This window comes from Vulpes lagopus, chromosome 3 (assembly GCF_018345385.1).
Source record: "Vulpes lagopus strain Blue_001 chromosome 3, ASM1834538v1, whole genome shotgun sequence".
Taxonomy (NCBI): Eukaryota; Metazoa; Chordata; class Mammalia; order Carnivora; family Canidae; genus Vulpes; species Vulpes lagopus.
This window is the reverse complement of record NC_054826.1, coordinates 127,136,736-127,154,885: the sequence shown is the minus strand read 5'-3', so window position 1 is coordinate 127,154,885 and position 18,150 is coordinate 127,136,736. Positions and strand designations below refer to the sequence as shown.

Genomic DNA, 18,150 nt, shown 5'->3' with positions numbered 1-18,150 from the left:
AGATTTTGAGAAACCCCAACCATCCAGCACTCCAGCCTTCCCACCTTCCTTCCCAAAGGCCCCAGGGTTCCAGACTGAAGCCTTTATTTGCTCAGCAATCTTTATTCAGTTTCTAGGGAGGGAAGTGCCCCCCTTCTCATGCTCCTGTCCCTTCTGCCCCTCCCACCCCAGGGCTCTGTGGGATTCAGTGTCCTCCTCTGTTGAGGGTAGGTCCTGGGGCCCAGAGGCCTGGTCTGGAGAATACACGGAACAGCTGATCCCTTAGTGGGAATGCTGGTCTTCTCTGTTGTGGGGAGGGAGGGTGGGCAGTATTTCTGCCCACCAGCACTCAGAACTCCATCATCTCCCCAGTTTGGGTTGCAGGGTAGTGAGGGGTAGGGGAGTCCCCTAGCCTCAGCAGCCGGAGGGCCTCAGGGATCAGATTCCCAGGGTAGCGCCAGAGAAGCAGCTCAGAGCAAGGGCTCCTGTTAAAGGAAATAACAGCATGGGGCTGAGGCTGGCCTGGAAGAGCCACCTCCCACCAGGTCCAGGTCCCTAAGAGCTCTTGGGCTGCCAGCACCTTCCAAGGAGCCAAGAGGGGAAACAACAGAGGTTGGCTAGAAGCTAAAAATAGCAGGATGAGGCAGGGCCTAGACATTGGCTCCAAAGATCGGGTGTGAACCTCCAGAAGGCCCAGCCGGTGGTCAGTGGATGGTGCCTACCTGAGTGGGGGCAGAGATGGGGGGAATGCCAGGGGGGGGCTGCAGTAAGGGTGGTCATTGTGCAGGCTGAGTCGAGAGAAGTGGGTGGCCATGTTCTCTTCAGAAAGAAACTGTTTGCGCAAGGGCTCCCTGGGGAGAGACAGGAAGGAAGACAGGCAGGCTGGGATATTCACATGGGTGACAGTCTGATGGGGACCTAAGGTGACAGAGGTCTTGTTGGGAGTCCCTCCCTGCCCCCAAACTCACTGCTCCTCCTCCAGGCGCCGCTTGGTGCTCATGGGCACAGCTCCTCGGAGAGGGGAGCTGGGAAGAAAAGAAATCCAGGTGCACCCCACCCTCTTGGCCCCATCCCCAGGATCTGCTCTCCAGTGCCTGCAGTTCTAAGCCGAGAAGCCCCCAGGCCATTCGTCTCAGTTGACACCTAGTCACCTCCCTCTCCCAGGCCTGCCAGCAGCCTGCCTTGGAACTCTCAGCCCAGTCTCGGCTTATGCCCAAGCCTTGCCGATTTGCCCCACCGCCTGTCATCTTGCAGACCAGCCCTGAGCCCCCGGCCAAAGCTCCTGGGTCCCTGAGCCAGACCCACCCGGTGCCCCTACACACACCTCACGTCCTGGGCTCGGGGCGTCCCCGACGCGGCCCGTGGGTCGCGCTGGGCCCGGCCTGGGGGGCCTCGTTCCAGGGGTTGCTGCAGAATCATTTGGGTTCGGGGTCCTGCGAACAGAGGGTGGGATCCGGGGGACAGGGCGGAGCCTCAGAGGGCGTGGTCCAGCGCGCGGGGCGTGGGTTTTGGCGCGCGCAACGGCGAGCTTCCGCGCAGGCGCGGAAGACGAGCGACGCGCGGCTGGAAAGCGAGTCGGCTCAGGTCGGGTTGGTGGGGGGGGGAGGGGAATCTGGCGTAGCGGGGCTGCGGTGGGGCGCCACTTAGTGTTGGGAATTTTCGCGGCGGTCACCTGGGCTCCTGAGGCTCTGGGGAGTACTCGGCGGTTGCCTTCGCGCCGGACAGGCTGGCGGTGTTGGGGCCGTGCGGCGCCGAGAAGGGGATCCTCTCGCGGGCACGTTCGGACTCGTGAAGCTGCGTCGCGCTGAGCACTCTGGGATTTGTAGTTCTCGAGATGGAGCGCGCTGTGCCACACGCGGTACCTCTGGGTCAGGTGAGGCGGGCGTGGTGCGCGGCGCCTTCTGGGGTTTGTAGTCCATGCCCGGCTCGGAAGGGGCAGGCAGGGAGTTGTGCCCTGAGCCCTGTTTTGCGCGGGACTCGGACTCTGACCCGGGAGCGGGAGGGTAACCCAGTAGGATCTTAGGGACCTAATATGAAAGTGGGAGGGTAGGGATTAGAAGTCAGTATATTTCTCTGTTCTGGGGAAACGGAGCCATGTGTTAAGCGCTTTGTATGAGACAGTTGTCTGCGAAGCTTTAGGTGCAGTAGCTCGGACACTTGTGACCAAGTCCCCTGGGAGCTCCATATGACCTTGAGGAACCTTGGGGGCCAGCCTGGGCGCTTGCCAGGGTCCTCGTAGAAGTCTTGCCTCACCTGCCCACTTCCTCACCCTGTTCTTGGACCAACCCCTGGGCTATACGCGCAGGCACCCACTTGGTGGGGCGCCTTAAAGGCCGGCTGCGAGATCTGGGCTGTGGGAGAGCCGAGCAGGCAGGAGGGAGTCGGAATCTCGAGTCCTAGATGTCCCAGGTGGCCCTCATCCAGTCTCTCCCCACAGATGGAAGTGTTTCAGGCTCTGCAGCGGCTCCACATGACCATTTTTTCCCAGAGTGTCTCCCCCTGCGGGAAGTTCCTGGCAGCTGGCAACAATTACGGGCAGATAGCCATCTTCAGGTACCCTCACCCCTGCTTCACCACCCAGTAGTAGTTCTAGCACTTGTACTCTCTGGCACTGGCGCCCTCGGCTTCTGACTCTCAGGCTCCCCTCCCCTATTCCTTCAGCTTGTCTGCTGCTCTGAGTTCTGAGGCCAAAGAAGAAAGTAAGAAGCCAGTGGTGACATTCCAAGGTGGGTGCTGCCATTGTGTCTGGCTTAGAGAACCCCCAGGTAGGGGAGGGCAGCAGGACAGGGTCACTCAGGGTCTTCATTTCCATCTAGCCCATGATGGGCCGGTCTACAGCATGGTCTCCACGGATCGACATCTGCTCAGTGCTGGGGATGGGGAAGTGAAGGCCTGGCTTTGGGCAGAGATCCTCAAGAAGGTAAGGAGTGTGGAATTGGGGGATGGGCTGGGGTGCCTGGTCCCAGAGAGCCTCTGACCTCATGTAGCATTTCCCTCCACCAAGGGTTGTAAGGAGCTGTGGCGGCGTCAGCCCCCATACAGGTGAGCGAGGGCCATGTGGGTAATGGGTAGAAGGTACTTGGGGGTGAAGGGACTGCCTCACCAGAGCTCACCTCGCTTTCTCTCTCCCAGGACCAGCCTAGAAGTGCCTGAGATCAATGCTTTGCTTCTCATCCCCAAGGTCTGAGCCCTTTGTACCGGGGCTCTGCCCTGCCCAAACTTAAAGCCTTTTCCCTCTCCCTGTCCTGATTTGATGCTGACTTGCGATTCCACCCTTCCCTCTTCTGCAGGAGAATTCTCTCATCCTGGCAGGGGGAGACTGTCAGTTGCATACGATGGACCTTGAGACCGGGACCTTCACAGTGAGAAGGCCATGGAGCTGGGGTGGTCAGGGCTGGATGGTCGTAGGGGCATTCTTCCTGGATCTCCTCCTGACACTGGGCTTCCTCTTGCAGCGGGCCCTCCGGGGCCACACAGACTATGTCCACTGCCTGGCACTGCGGGAGCGGAGTCCCGAGGTGCTGTCAGGTGGAGAGGATGGAGCTGTGCGACTTTGGGGTAGGTTAGCGTAGTGTCTGGTTGGAGGGAAACATGGCAAGGGAGACTGGGGCGAGCAGGATGCTTCTCATGGTTCTTCCCGCACAGACCTCCGCACAGCCAAGGAAGTCCAGACCATCGAGGTATATAAGCATGAGGTAAGGGCACGTACCAGGCCCTGTCCTCCCTTTCACCGCCCTGGGCATCCTCTGTGTCTTCATCTCCTTCTCTCTTCTCTTCCTCATCCCTAGGAGTGCTCGAGGCCACACAATGGGCGTTGGATCGGCTGTTTGGCAACTGACTCAGACTGGATGGTAAGCGGGGCAAAGTGCAGAATGGGTGACCACTCCGGGCCCTGCCAACTGAGGGCCTATGCTCACAGTGGTTGGGGCCCCCCACCTTTCTGCCCAGGTCTGCGGAGGAGGCCCAGCGCTTACCCTCTGGCACCTCCGATCCTCCACACCCACAACTATTTTCCCCATACGGGTGCCACAGAAACATGTCACCTTCTACCAGGACCTGGTGAGGCCCTCTGTCTTGCTTCTGCCACCTTTGCCCAGTACCCCTCTCCAGTCCTGACTCCCGACTCCCTCCCTGCCCTCCAGATTCTGTCAGCTGGCCAGGGCCGCTGTGTCAACCAGTGGCAGCTGAGTGGGGAGCTCAAGGCACAGGTGCCTGGCTCTTCCCCAGGGCTGCTTAGCCTCAGTCTCAACCAGCAGCCAGCAGCACCCGAGTGCAAGGTGGGTCCTGCAAGGGGCTGTGGGGGTCCATGGGGGTGGGTAGGGCACGTGTGTGTGGACATGCCAACCACTGCCCTCCTGCTTCCAGGTCCTGACAGCCGCAGGTAACAGCTGCCGAGTAGATGTCTTCACCAATCTCGGCTACCGCGCCTTCTCCCTGTCCTTCTGACATCTGGCAACACCCTTTCCATCCATCCCAGGGATTTAGATTGCTTTTTTTTTCTGATTTAATAAAATAAGTAAATTTTTAGGCTATTGTTCCATGCATGTTCTTCTCAAGAATGGAGGCTGAGTTGGTGTCATGATTTTTATATATTACTTTGTTTGATCTTGATACATAAATACCCACCCTCATCCCTGCCCTGCAGCGCACCAGGCCCTTAGAAAATATAGACCGATAGAGATTCAAAACTCAGCTCTGCCTCACCTGCCCCGCCACCCACCTGGGGCCCTTGGCCCCCAAAGCTGGTCCCTGCTCCCAACGAGCCTTTGCCCAGCTTCCCGGGGTGGGGAGGGCACCAGCCCCCTCTGGAAGACGCTCAGGGCCATTAGAGGAAAGGAAGCTAGAAGGCACCGGCGGCCCCCATGGCCCGGCCTTCAGGTCCTTCGGAAGAGGTTGCTTAGGAAGCCGCCGGCGGGCCCAGGACCCAGGAGCAGCGAGAAGCGCGTGGCGGCGCGGCGCGGGGCGGCTCCCGCCGCACTTAGCTCCTTCTGTCGTTGGGAGCGCAGCTGCTGGCCTATCACCACTTGCATGTCGTCCTGCGGGCGGGGCCGGGGGCCGGACGGCTCAGTCGGTTCGCGTGGCCGCGTGGCCGCGTGTCGGCCGCCCCTCCCAGGCGCCGGCCCCGCCCCCGCCAGGCCCCGCCCCTCACCTGCCAGGCCTCCAGCTCTTGCGTCAGCGCCACCTTCTGGCGGATAGTGCGAAGCAGCTCCCGGGAGAGCGAGTCCCGCTCCAGAGAGACGCGGCCGAGCTCCAGGGACAGTTCCAGCGCCCTGCGGGCAAGAGGGGCAGAGAGTGGGCCCGGGGGTGGCGGGAGCTGCCGGACCCGGACGGGAGCGGTGCGGCTAACACCGAAAACAGGGTCGGAGGGCCGCTGGTGGGTGCGGAGGCCGGGGTGGACGGTGGAGAGGCTCACTTGTTCACAGCTTCGTCCCGGTCCGAGAGGGCGCCGCTGAGGGCCTCGTCGGGGTCGCCATGCGTCCGCAGCTCCTTCTGCCTTTGCAGCTCCTCCCGCAGAGACTGTAGCTCTGCCCGCTGCAGCGCGACCTGTGGGCAGGGAAAGGTGAGGAGGGGCAGCCAGGCCCTCCGCCAGCCCCACAGACCCTCCCCGCAGCCTGTGCTGGAGAGCAAGCTGAGCGCCCCCCCCCCCCCCCCCCCGCTGGCGCAGGGTGAGGTGGGGCAGGGTCGGTTGGGTGGTGTAAGTCTGCAGAAAGGATGCTGGGGAAAGCACTAGGAGGTGGGACCAAGGAGGGGAATGCGGTCCAGGAAGTCTTCCTGGAAAAGGTGGCGTACGGCCAGCTCTTGAAGCATGACTACAGGTTTGTTGGGATGAAGATAGATCCAGGTAGAGGGGCGCAGGCTCAGAGGTGTAGATGGGCAAGAGAAACTGGCGTTGGGACGGGCTCCGCGTCCAGCGCTATGCTCCCACTCCCACACCTCATCCTGCAGCCGGGCCACTTCAGCCTCCTTCTCCTCTAGTATCTCCCCTGGCCTCAGGGATGCTCGCTTCTTGGGAGGCTCCAGGCTCTCCTCTTGGGGCGAAGGCTGGTGGCTGAACGCCTCTTGGATCTCGGGGGACGGAGTGTTCTGTTGACCAAAGGGATGGGTCAGCGAGGTGTCGGACCTCCTGCGCGAAGGGGGCGCGGCGGAGTCTGCAGGGCACGGGGGGCCGGGGGCCGCCAGCTCACCGGGGCAGCTCCGCGGGCCTCAGCCTTCGGGTCCTGGCCGCTGTCGAGGCTGTGAGCCAGCTCCGACTGCAGTGAGGCTGCCGATACGTCGGCGTCCCGAAGGCGCGACTCCTCCTCCAGCTCCGAGACGCGCCTCTGCAGTCCCCGCAGCGCTCTCAACGCCTCCCCCGCCTCGCAGCGCGCGCGCTCCAGCTGCAGAGGGACAGACAGGCGGACAGGAGCATGCGCAGTCCGCCCCGTGCGCCCGGCGGCCTCATCCCACCTCGACCTGCTGGGGGCGCCGGCGCGCCACCGAGAGCCGGGCAGCCCGCGCGCCGTTGCGCCCCACCGGCTGGCACCTCTCCGGACCGCCGGCGGCCGAGGGCGCGCAGTTGCCCCCGGGGCGGATACCAATTTCCTCATCTATAAAGCAGGGTGCGGACAGGTGCCCTCGCTTTAAATTTTCCCATCACCCTCCCTCCAGCCCCGCCCCATCAGGTCACCTGGCGGAGTCCCTCCCCTTCCCCCAACCGGTTGGTCCAACTCGTTAATGGGTCATCCAGCGCCCTACTCGTGTCTCACCCTCACCGCGGCGCTTTACCATTCCCATCCCATCACACAGACAAGGAAACTGAGGCTGGGCGTCCCACAATAGTAAGAAGGGGTGTGGGGATAAGAGCCCATATTATTTGACCACAAAGACCTGGAACATCGGGCCATGGTGCCTCTTGTCATTTCCTTTTGCTCATCTCCACTGCCCCAGACCTAGTCCAAGTCCTGGTCATCTCTGGCCCCAGCCTCCGCCCTGGCCTCCCAAGTGCCAGGCTCTGATGCCCTCTAAAAGCATACCACCCCTGCTCAATACCCTTCTGAGGCTCCCACTTGCCCTTTGGCTAATGCCCAGGCTCTCCTGGCCCAGCTTCTGGGGCTCCCAGTGATCCAGCTTGGCCTCATCTCCCAGGAAGCCCTGAGGCAGTGGTCAATGCCCTGGTCAGATGCACCCACCCCACCCAGCCCCACTGGTCACCTCCAGGCTATGCTCTCGCTTCTCACGCCTCAGCAGCAGCAGCTCTTCGTGGGTTGCCTGTAGCCTGCCCTGGCCCTTCTCCACCTCCTCACGCAGGTCTCGGATCTGGGCCTCCAGGTCCTGCCGGCGGCTCTGCAGCATCTGGTTCTGGGGAAAGACCTCAGGGCTGGAGGGGAAGTGCTGGGCCAGCCCCAAACGGCCCCCAGCCCCAGCTGGGACTCACCTCCCCTTGCAGACTATCCAGCCGCATCCTCAGCTCTGCTCCTGCCAGGACCTGAGCCTGGCACTGCCCCCGAAGGCCATCCAGTTCCCTCTGAAGCTCCTGCTCAGTCTGGGAGGCCTGTAGAGGGGAAGGCGGGGGAGGCCTCTCTGGTCCAAGCCTTACCACCAAGCCCAGTGCACCCACCCCCACACGGGGACACAGCCATCTGCCCTGGTCCTGCCTGGGGACGTGGGGTCAGCGTGCTCCCACCTGGGCCAGCTGCTGGCTGAGCCGGAGGTTCTGTTCGCTGAGTTCAGTGAGGGCCTGTGCCCGCTCACGCCCGCTGTCCTGCTGCTCTGAGCGCTGCTCCCCGAGCTGGGCCCGCAGGGCCTCCACGTCCCCCTCCAGCTCCACCGCTCTGGCCTCCCACTCGGCTCCCCGGGCTGCTAGGCCCTGGCGGAGCTCATGGTTCTCCTGCTGCAGCCGCTGTGGGGCAGGGACACAGAGTCAGGGACAGGGAGGTGAGGCAGTAAGCACGCGGACCCAGAGGGCGTCCGAGCAGGCCGAGACACACAGACACACAGACACGCCAAGTGGGGAAGCCAGCGGGAGGAGCAGGCAGGGAGCCTAAGGCAGAGTCTTGGGGAGGAGGGTTTCCAGGTCAGGAGGAGCTGACCGGGACCGGAGAGGAGCGGGGCTCCCCGATGCCCACTCACTTCTGGCTGCTGCCTGGGCTTCTGGAGCTGAGATCGCAGGCGTCGTTTTTGGCGTCTCAGTCTGGCAGAATGGAAGCCCCGGCCCATGGCCTCACACACCGATGCTCCAGGGGCTCTGGAGGTTCAGCCTCTGCTCAGCCCCTCACCCCCAGCGCCTCTTGGCCAGCTCCCTCTAATTAACCCTGGCCAGCCCCGCCTGGGCTCTGTGCCTCTACGTGCCCTCCCCAAAACCTGTCCAACCAGCAGGGGGACGCTCTTGGCACGCCCAGGTCCCCAGCTTGGGGAGGCAGCAAGTGGGGGGGCAGCTTCGGCCCACCCCCCCCTATAAACTCTCAATAAACTCGATACGGTACTGACCGTATCGCTGCTGCAATTATTAGCAGGCGCTCCTGCCGGGCCTGTTGCTACTGTTTTCCTGGTATCATTTCATTTAATCAACCACAGTTAGAATCGTTAATGTGCTTATTTTATACATGAAGAGCCTGAGGCTCAGAGAGGTTGAAGGCCCTGCCCAAGGACACACAGTAAATTAGTGAGGCAGGGATTCCAATCCAGGTGGCCAAACTCTTAAGCAAATATCGGGGAGCGGGATCCCTGGGTGGCGAAGCGGTTTAGCGCCTGCCTTTGGCCCAGGGCGCGATCCTGGAGAACCGGGATCGAATCCCACGTCGGGCTCCCGGTGCATGGAGCCTGCTTCTCCCTCTGCCTGTGTCTCTGCCTCTCTCTCTCTCTCTCTCTGTGACTATCATAAATTAAAAAAAAAAAAAATTAAAAAAAAATATTGGGGAGCAACACAGCTCTAGGATTGGACTCCCCAGGGTCAGGATCCAATTGTCCTGGACGGTGCCCCGCTCTGCTGCTGCTTTGTGGTTAGACAACTCCCTTAATGTCTCCAGGTTCCAGCCATGTGGCGACTCGCCCAGTGTTTCCTGAGCTCCTCCTGTTGTGGGGTCTGGCTATCTGCAGTCAGTGAGACCGCCAAGCTCCCTGCCTCCAGCAGCTGAGTCTAGAGAGTCACAGGCAAACGGACAGGAGTAGGTTGGGGTCCTTTAAAGAGAAGCAATGTTCGAATTCACACCTAAAGCACAGGAAAGAAGAGGACTACACCGAGGAATGGCAAGTGCAAAGGTCCTGAGAACACACGCAGGTTACTCAAGGCCCTGCAAAGAGGTCTTGTGGGAGGACAGTGGCGCAGCAGCCGAGGCCGCACTTGGGGACTGTCAGGCCTTGATGAAGAGTCTGTGTCATTGTAAATGTGATGGGGAGCTGCCGGGAGATTTTAGGCAACGACCGAAGTGATCATATTTGCAATTTTTGGAGATCCCTCTGGCTGCCTTAGAATGGAGCACGGAGAATGGGCTCCAGGGGGCAGAGTGTGGAAGGGAGGGACAATTGTGGAGGTGGCTGCGGGGCTGGGTCAATGTTGGCTGCGGCTAGCTTGGTAGCTGGAAAGACCATGAGAAGTGGGAGGATTAAGAATCCAGTTTAGGGGCAGCCCGGGTGGCTCAGGGGTTTAGTGCTGCCTTCAGCTCAGGGCATGATCCTGGAGACCCGGGATCGAGTCGCACGTCGGGCTCCCTGTGTAGAGTCTGCTTCTCCCTGTGTCTCTGCCTCCCACCCCGTGTCTCTCATGAATAAATAAATTAAAAAAAAAAAAAAAGAATCTAGTTTAGAGGCAAGATCCACAGCGCTTGCACACGGGGGAGAAGCGAGGTCATGAGCTGCTCGGGCTCTGGTCCTGAGGTAGGAAGCCGGGATGAGGACCACACGTGATGGGGGCAGAGAATCAGGATTGCAGCTTATGTTGAGATGCCCATTAGGTGGCCTGGGGAGGGGGTGTGGGGCATAAGCTCCCCAGGCCCATCTCGGGGCAGTGGTTGGGGCTACCTGGATGCTGGAATCGGTGGTGCCTGGGGTGTTTAGGGGGCCAGATGTGACCCCCCAGAATAACTGTGGCTGAGGACAGCCTGGGCAGAGGGGGGATTTCTTCCTACATCACAGGATTAGGTGAGAGTCGGTGGAGGTAATGCATGGAAAGGGCTTCACCCAGAGCCAGGCAGGGCGGGTGTTCAGTAACTGCTGGCTGGGGTTCTGCCATCCTGCTGAGGAGCCAGACCCAGGATTCACAGAAGGCCGGTGGCTTGCCCAGGGTCACACAGCCAGGCAGAGTCTGAACCCACATCTGGACTTGACCTCAGAGCCCATGTCCTACACCATGGAGAATACTCCCGGGAAGACAGCCCAGTCCTGAATCCAGTTGCAGGCATCCCCTGCCTGGCCGTCCTCCCCCTGCCCACCGGCCTGGAGCCTCCTCCCTGTCCACAGCCCCCGCCCGGCCCTGCCCCTGCAGCCAGCTCACTTCCTCACGCTCAGCGTGCTGGGTGCTCAGTGTCTCCAGCTGCCGCTGTAGCTCCTCATTGCGCTCCAGAAGCATCTTGCCAAGCTCCGCGGCCAACAGCACATCCTTCTCCTTCTGCTGCAGCTGTAGGGCCAGGTCCTCAGGCTCCTCTGGCCCTGGGCCCCCTCCCAGGAAGGAGTCCCTCCTTTCCAGCACAAAGGGGAAGAAGCCCTCATTGCCACTGGGGGAGGCACCTCCTGAGAGCAGCCCCGACAGGAAGCTTGGTCCTTGGGGGGAGCTCATGGCACCTGCAGCGTCTGTGGGCACAGGTGGGTCAGTGGGGACAGGTAGCTACAGCACACTCTACTCTGCAGCCAGGGGGACCTGCCCCCTGCTGGTCAAGACCTGGCCCTCTCCGTCCTGCAGCCAGGGCTTCCCTGGGCCACAAAGGGTTAATGATCTGTATCTTGGCCACCTAGCTCCGTTAATGTCCCCGGGGTAAACTGAGGCAAGGAGCACAAGGAAACGAGCTGCCTTTGGCAGACATCCTCTGCCCCCAGGTAACTGTGCCCGGGTGCCCCAGGACCTCAGGTCACCGTGCTGAGAGTGTCCCCCCACTTCCCACGCCTCAGCTGTTCTGGCTCCCAGCTCCTCAGCAGCAGGGAAACTCTTCCTAGAAACCAAGTTCTCAGAGACTCAGGACTCAGATGAGCGCAGCCCCTTCCCCTCCCAAGAATACCGGCCTTGGGAACGCAGGTGCGCAGACCTGGTCCTCCCATTCTGGAGTGTTGGCCCCAGTTTTCCGGGGCCCAGGTGGCAGGCCCAGGGCAGGGCCAGGTAACAGGTTGTGCCAGCAGAGTGCTGCCCGGCCACTCCAGGTTTCTGTTTACTTCCCAGCCAGCCCCGGGGGACGGCAGCCTGGTGGCACTCTCTGGGGGCTGCTCAGGGCCCAGCGGTCCAGGGTCTCAGAGGGAGACCACACAGCAGACTTCCAGGGCAGGGCCCCCCTCCAGCCCTCTGGAAGCCCCCCACTCCCTACACACATGCACACACCTGTCCCTCCTCCTCTCACCTCTCCAGGTGTCCGAGCCCAGCCCTACCCGCGGGACCCGTGGTCCGGGTAGTCCCAGCCCAGCGGGGACCCCGAGTCTCCCCCTGACACGGCCCCTGTGGACCCCACCCGCTCCGGAGTCCCGGGGGCGACCCCTGTCCCCCGCCTCAGGCACCGAGCTGCCGGTGGGCACCCCGACCCAGGCATCTGGGCCCCCAGCTACTCGACCCCCCAGTCCCCAGCCCCCAGACCCCCGCGCCTGAAGCGCAGCGACCACCGCCTTCCCGCCGCCGCCCCCGCTGGCGGGGCCCAGGAGTCAGGCCAGGCCTCCCCGTGCCCCGGCGCCCGCGCCCCGACCCTGCCAGCCCGGGGCGCCCCCCAGGCTCTCACCCGCCGCCGCCGCGCTCTCTCCAAGGTCCCCGCAGTCCCCGATCCCCTCTTCCGGAGGCGGTGCCAGGTGCGGGGCCAGCGCAGGTGAGGGGGCGGTGCCGCGGGCGGGACTGGGGCGCCCCCTGGCGGCCCGAATGGCCGGGCTGCGGCCTGCGGCCTCCCGCGGGCTCCCCCGCACCCACTGACCTGCTGCCGTCGGAAGCCACGCCCCGTGAACTGAGCGCCTGTAGGGTGCGGACCCCGCGCCTGGCACAGACTTCGCCCCCTCCCCCCCAACTGCCCTGTGGAATCGGACAGCATGAGAACGACAGGGACGAATAGAACATATTAAGCACCCTGCTAAGGAAGCTCTTTTATGGACACAACTACTTTACTTTTACAACATCCTAATGAAGCAGGAACTATGATCCCCATTTTACAGGTGCGGAAGCCGAGGCTAGGGGGTGCCCTAACTTGCTGGGGCTCACTGGCAGAACTTGAATGGGAACCACAGCAGTGTGACTTTGGGGTGCACGCTCTTATGCAGATTCCCTCGCTGAGGCCTTGGCCTGTATGGTTCCGAACTGGACTCGAGGCTGGACTCCATGCTCCTGTCCAAGGACAGAGGACTGGGCTGGAGACCAGGAGGATTCAGGGCCGGCAGCCGGGACATGTGGGGGGCTGCCCCGGCCATGGCCTTGTGGCTGTTGGGGAGTCTCTAGACTCCCAGGGCTCCCTGGGGGTAGTACGGGGGCGGGGGGGGGGGGCCTCCTGGCCTGGTGGGCGGGGGCACACGGAAGGCTGGAACAGTGGTGTGCTGGTTTTTAATAGCAGGCTTTCAGGGGAAAAAGAAAGCCCCGATTGTTGACTTGGCAATATCGAGGTATAGGACTCCCTGCATGGCTGACTTCAAGCTACGGACATGACCTTATGGAACATGAAGTTGGGCAGAGATGTGTACTATGGCTTTTGTCAGCCAGTACTGGCTGGCTCCCATACACCCCTGGCTGGCACCAGGACTCCTGAGTCTGGGGGGTCTGGGGGCCTTGCTGCCTGGTCCTAGAGAAATAAGAAAGATGGGAGTTGGAACTCCCGACCTGGGGAAAAACGGTACAAGGACTCATTGGATGCGTGGTTTAGGGGCTGGGACTTCTGGGTCCTGGGAGGGCTGGGACAAGGTTTCCTGCCAACATAGAGTAGGGGTGCCAGTTACCTTTGCAAAGAGGTCTGAGGGCTGCAGGGCCAAGGGAGGCCACCATGTTTTCCCACAGCACCTGCAACGAAAGCCGGGTGGACTTTGGGGATGCCTCCATCTCCCCTTGGTGCCACCACCTGACCCCCTGAAATGCAAGGATCACCATGAGTCCCACCCACACACATTCTTAGCACACATTCCCTGACCCCCCTTCTGCCAGGTAGGGGGCTGGACTCACCTGGTGATGAAGTGGTTAAGGCCTTACTCCCAGGTTCGAAAGCCACCCAGGAGCTGGGGTGGGGGTGGGGCATAGATCTATAAACCAGAAAGACCGATAAAGCAGTACACACAGCAAAGGAGCTTGGCTCGTGCGCACTGGCATCACCTGGCTTCGGGCTGAATCCCAGTCTGGTTGCACACCTGTGTTGGTTAGCTGATTAACCTCCGCAGCCCTCACTTTACCAGTCTGTAAAATGGGGGTGATAATAATTGTTAACTTATAGGGTTGTGGGGCTAAAGGAAGGGTCGAGTCCTGGTGGTGGCCCTCAGCAGGGCCAGAGCAGGCCCATGGAGGTGACTCACCACGCGTGCTCTGGTGTAGCTCCTCCTCACAGCCACCCTGTGAGGTCCGACGGTTCGCAGAGCAGACACCAGCTCATGGAGACCCAGAGATCTACCTGTGTCCACACCGGAGGCCCCAGCCCCGCTTGGCAGACCCAGTCACTCTTTGGTCGTTTGGATCAGCGCCCTGCCTCCTCTGGACCCAGCTGCCCAGACTGGACCTGAGGCCTGGCCTCCCTGCCCGCTCCCTACCCGCCTTCCCCCAGCCTCCCTGCTCATTCCAGGAAGGAAATGGATAAAAGGGCCAGAGTGGCCCCAGGGAGGCCCTAGGAGGGCTGGGACACGTCCAGTGAGGGCAGGGGAGATAACCCAGCCTTACAGGTCTCCAGGCCCGCGCTCGGGCATCCAGCTTCCTGCAGCCTCTGGGCCCATGCCCACCCTAACACCCTTCCCCCCAGCTGCTGGGCCACTGCCATACCAAGCCTTGGCTCCAGCGCCTCTAGCCTCGGGAGGCCCTCGCAGACCTCGCAGAGCTGGGGCAGCCAAGGCTGGCATCCAGGCCGGCAGAAGGACCCCGCCACGCAGGCAAGCCCGTGGGAATGGCCCAGGTCCAGACCCAGGCGCCTCCAGGCTTCTACACAGAGACAAGGTCCACCAACAATTAGTCGTATTGTTTGGAGTGTTTTAAACCTCTATATAAAATGTTTCACACTGGATGCGTTGTTCCTCAGCTTACTTTTTCCACTTAACCTGATGTTTCCAAGTTTCTTCCCATCCAAAAAAAAAATCACAAAAAACACACAAAAAAATTCAGCTTCATTCAAGTAGGTATTTGTTTCCTAAGGCTGCTGTGACAAAGTACTACAGACCGGGTGGCTGAAACAACAGCAATTTATTGTCTCAGCTCTGGAGGCCAAAAGTCCAAAATCAAAGTGGGGGCAGGGTTGGTTCCTTCTAGAGGCTCTGAGGATGAAATCTGTCCCATGCCTCTCCTAGTTTCCGGTGGCTGCCGGGGGTCCTCGGTGTTCCTTGGCCACAGATTGGGGCCCCGCTCCAATCTCTGCCTGCCTCCTCACATGGCCTGGCCTCCCCCTCCGGGTTGTCTCTGTGTCTCTGGGTCTCAGATCTCTCTCTACTTTCTTTTTTTTTATTTTTTTATTTTTTTAAATTTTTATTTATTTATGATAGTCACACACAGAGAAAGAGAGAGAGGCAGAGACATAGGCAGAGGGAGAAGCAGGCTCCATGCACCGGAAGCCCGACGTGGGATTCGATCCCGGATCTCCAGGATTGCACCCTGGGCCAAAGGCAGGCGCCAAACCGCTGCGCCACCCAGGGATCCCTTGAGATCTTTAACTTTCAACTGCAAAACCTCTATTTCCAAACAACAGCACATTCTCGGGGAGTGGAAATTAGGACTAGGACATCTGTTGTTTGGAAACACAATTCAACCCACTACAAGGAATAAATTCTTTTTTTTTTTTTTAATTTATTTATGATAGTCACAGAGAGAGAGAGAGGCAGAGACACAGGCAGAGGGAGAAGCAGGCTCCATGCACCGGGAGCCTGACGTGGGATTCGATCCCGGGTCTCCAGGATCGCGCCCTGGGCCAAAGGCAGGCGCCAAACCGCTGCGCCACCCAGGGATCCCCTTTTTTTTTTTTTTTTCAAGAGAACACAAACGTAAGTCCAGGAAGGAGGGACAGCAGGAGAGGGAGAGAAAATCCCAAACAGATTCCCTGCTGGGCAAGGAGCCCAACACAAGCTCAATCTCAGGACCCTAGGATCATGAATGACCTGAGCTGAAACCAAGAGTCAGACACTCAACCAACTGAGCCACCCAGGCAGCCCAGGAGTAATTTTTATAGAATAAAATTCACGAAGTTTAGTGTCCTCATTTGATGAGTTAACAAATGTCTGTGATGGTATAACTCCTTCTACAATCATAGTAGGGAGCACTTTCTTCATCCCAGAGAGCCCCATGACCCTTTGCAGTCAACCTCTCTCCCATACCTAGCAACCGGCGACCACTGGTTGGCTTACTGTCCCTACCATTTTGTCTTTTCCAGAATGCTCTCTAAATGGAATCATGTATAGTACATGATCTTTTGCACCTGGCTTCCGTGACTTAGCAGAACTCTTAGTTTCTGAGATTCATCCATGTTGTATGTATTAGTGAAATCAATAGTTTTGAAAAATTTCAAATCTAAAGAAAAATTGTGGGAATTATATAAAGAATACCTCCACGTAGGCTCACAATTGTGAACATTTTGCCACATATGCTTTATCTCTCTCTTACACGGCACATACCCGCACACATTTTGCTAAACCATTGGCTACTTCAACTGTCATCTCCTGAGGGCACAGATATTCTATGTAATCATGTACCATTATCACACGTGACAAACTGAACGGTGATAAAATACATACAATAATCTACCTAATATACAGCCCATTTTTAAAAAAAATTTTTTTTAAAGATTTTTATTTATTCATAGAAACACACAGAGAGAATGAGAGGCAGAGACAGGCAGAGGGAGAAGCAGGCTCCATGCAGGGAGCCTGATATGGGACTTTATCCTGGGTCTCCAGGATCATGCCCTGGGCTGCAGGCAGCGCTAAATCGCTGCGCCACCTGGGCTGCCCACAGCCCGTGTTCTAATGTTCTCAGTAATGCCCTTTTTATTTTTTTTTAATGCCCTTTTTAGATGATGTTTTCGTTGATCCAGGATGAAATCAAAGACCACATACTATATTTAGCTGTCATTTCTCTTCAGTCTTCTTTACTGTGAAATAGTCCATTGGGTGCCTGGGTGGCTCTATCAGTTAAGCGCCTGACTCTTGATTTCAGCTCAGGTCACAATCTCAGGATCATGAGATAGAGCTCCCACCGCCCCCTCCCCAACTGCAATCAGACTCCACACTCAGTGGGGAGTCTGCTTCTCTCTCCTTCTGCCTGTCACTGTGCTTGCATTCTTGTTCTTTCTCCCTCTCTCTCTCTCTCTCAATAAATAGATAAACTTTTTTTTAATGCTTTTTTTTTTAAATTTTTTAATTTATTTATGATAGTCACAGAGAGAGAGAGAGAGAGAGAGGCAGAGACACAGGCAGAGGGAGAAGCAGGCTCCATGCACCGGGAGCCTGACGTGGGATTCGATCTCGGGTCTCCCGGATCACGCCCTGGGCCAAAGGCAGGCGCCAAACCGCTGCGCCACCCAGGGATCCCTAAATAGATAAACTTTTTAAAAAAGATTTTATTCATTTATTCATGAGAGACACAGAGAAAGAAGCAGAGACACAGGCAGAGGGAGAAGCAGGCTCCCTGTGGGGAACCCGATGTGGTACTCAATCCCAGGACCCTGGGATCATGACCTGAGCCAAAGGCAGACCCTCAATCACTGAGACACCCAGGTGTCCCATAAATACATAAACTTAAAAAAAAAAAAGTCCGCTTGTTGGGACGCCTGGCTTGCTCAGTTTATAGAGTGTGCAACTCTTGGTCTTATAGTCATGGGTTCGAGCCCCATATTGGGTGTAAAGCCTCCTTAAAAAACAAAAGTAAAAGGAGTCTACTTGACCTTTTTTTTTTTCCTAAGCTTTTATTTATTTACTCATGAGAGACACACAGAGAGAGAGGCAGAGACACAGGCAGAGGGAGAAGCAGGGTCCATGCAGGGAGTCCGATGTGGAACTCTATCCTGGGACTCCAGGATCAGGCCCTGGGCCAAAGGCAGGCGCTAAACCGCTGAGCCACCCAGGCATCCCTCTACTTACTTTTTTTTTTTTTTAATTTTTTTTAATTTTTTATTTATTTATGATAGTCACAGAGAGAGAGAGAGAGGCAGAGACACAGGCGGAGGGAGAAGCAGGCTCCATGCACCGGGAGCCTGATGTGGGATTCGATCCCGGGTCTCCAGGATCGCGCCCTGGGCCAAAGGCAGGCGCCAAACCGCTGCGCCACCCAGGGATCCCTCTACTTACTTTTTTATGTGTCTTTCAGGATATTGATTTTTCTTCTTCTTTTCTTTTATTTTTTTTTTAAGATTTTATTTATTTATTTGACAGAAAGAGAGCACAAGCAAGTGGAGTAGAAGGCAGAGGCAGAAGCAGAGGGAGAGCCTTATGTGGGGCTCAGTCTCAGGACGCTGGGATTACAACCTGAGCAGAAGGCAGATGTTTAACCGACTGAGCCACCCAGGCACCCCAAAATGATAGGATTGTTTTAAATAAGAAATTTCCCCAAAATAAAAATGCCCTTGGGGGTCCCTGGGTGGCTCAGCATTTTAGCACCTGCCTTCGGCCCAGGGCATGAATCCCACATCGGGCTCCCTGAGTGGAGCCTGCTTCTCTCTCTACCTCTCTCTCTCTCTCTCTCTCTCTCTCTCTCTGTCTCATGAATAAATAAATAAAATCTTTTTAAAAATGCCCTGATTTTTCTTTTTTTAAAGACTCCATGGGGCACCTGGCTGGCTCAGTCAATGGACTGTGTGACTCTTGATCTTGGGGTTGTGAGTCAAGTTGAGCCCCATGTTGGGTGTAGAGATTACT

The 18,150-nt window shown here is 58.5% G+C and overlaps 3 protein-coding genes and 1 long non-coding RNA gene across 5 annotated transcripts; 1 reads left to right on the top strand and 3 right to left on the bottom strand.

Moving 5' to 3' along the window:
• Positions 1–86: 86 nt before the first annotated feature.
• On the bottom strand, positions 87–1,785 carry HCFC1R1 (host cell factor C1 regulator 1). 2 transcript variants are annotated; one of them, XM_041750367.1, is made up of 5 exons: positions 1,652–1,785; positions 1,304–1,412; positions 948–1,004; positions 702–830; positions 87–464 (listed from the first exon to the last, which is right to left on the bottom strand). In XM_041750367.1, exons 2-5 carry the CDS (start codon positions 1,396–1,398, stop codon positions 329–331), a joined length of 417 nt encoding a protein of 138 aa, XP_041606301.1. In that variant the 5' UTR covers positions 1,399–1,412; positions 1,652–1,785; the 3' UTR covers positions 87–328. The 2 variants fall into 2 exon arrangements, with proteins under 2 accessions (XP_041606301.1, XP_041606302.1); XM_041750368.1 differs by lacking the exon at positions 948–1,004.
• Positions 1,660–4,502, top strand: THOC6 (THO complex 6). The gene is made up of 13 exons (XM_041750366.1): positions 1,660–1,852; positions 2,417–2,532; positions 2,641–2,705; positions 2,796–2,899; positions 2,984–3,021; positions 3,112–3,160; positions 3,270–3,341; positions 3,435–3,537; positions 3,625–3,674; positions 3,768–3,830; positions 3,928–4,038; positions 4,122–4,256; positions 4,345–4,502. The coding sequence occupies exons 1-13, from the start codon at positions 1,814–1,816 to the stop codon at positions 4,423–4,425; spliced, it is 1,026 nt and encodes a 341-aa protein (XP_041606300.1). The 5' UTR covers positions 1,660–1,813; the 3' UTR covers positions 4,426–4,502.
• Positions 4,503–4,575: 73 nt separating this feature from the next.
• Positions 4,576–11,925, bottom strand: BICDL2 (BICD family like cargo adaptor 2). The gene is made up of 10 exons (XM_041750365.1): positions 11,868–11,925; positions 10,448–10,743; positions 7,643–7,858; positions 7,394–7,510; positions 7,171–7,317; positions 6,165–6,356; positions 5,914–6,063; positions 5,393–5,523; positions 5,129–5,249; positions 4,576–5,015 (listed from the first exon to the last, which is right to left on the bottom strand). Exons 2-10 carry the CDS (start codon positions 10,727–10,729, stop codon positions 4,854–4,856), a joined length of 1,518 nt encoding a protein of 505 aa, XP_041606299.1. The 5' UTR covers positions 10,730–10,743; positions 11,868–11,925; the 3' UTR covers positions 4,576–4,853.
• A 418-nt stretch (positions 11,926–12,343) lies between these two features.
• Positions 12,344–13,824, bottom strand: LOC121486554. The gene is made up of 4 exons (XR_005986684.1): positions 13,624–13,824; positions 13,280–13,507; positions 13,060–13,120; positions 12,344–12,457 (listed from the first exon to the last, which is right to left on the bottom strand). It is a non-coding gene; the product is annotated as an uncharacterized LOC121486554 (long non-coding RNA).
• Positions 13,825–18,150: the final 4,326 nt, after the last annotated feature.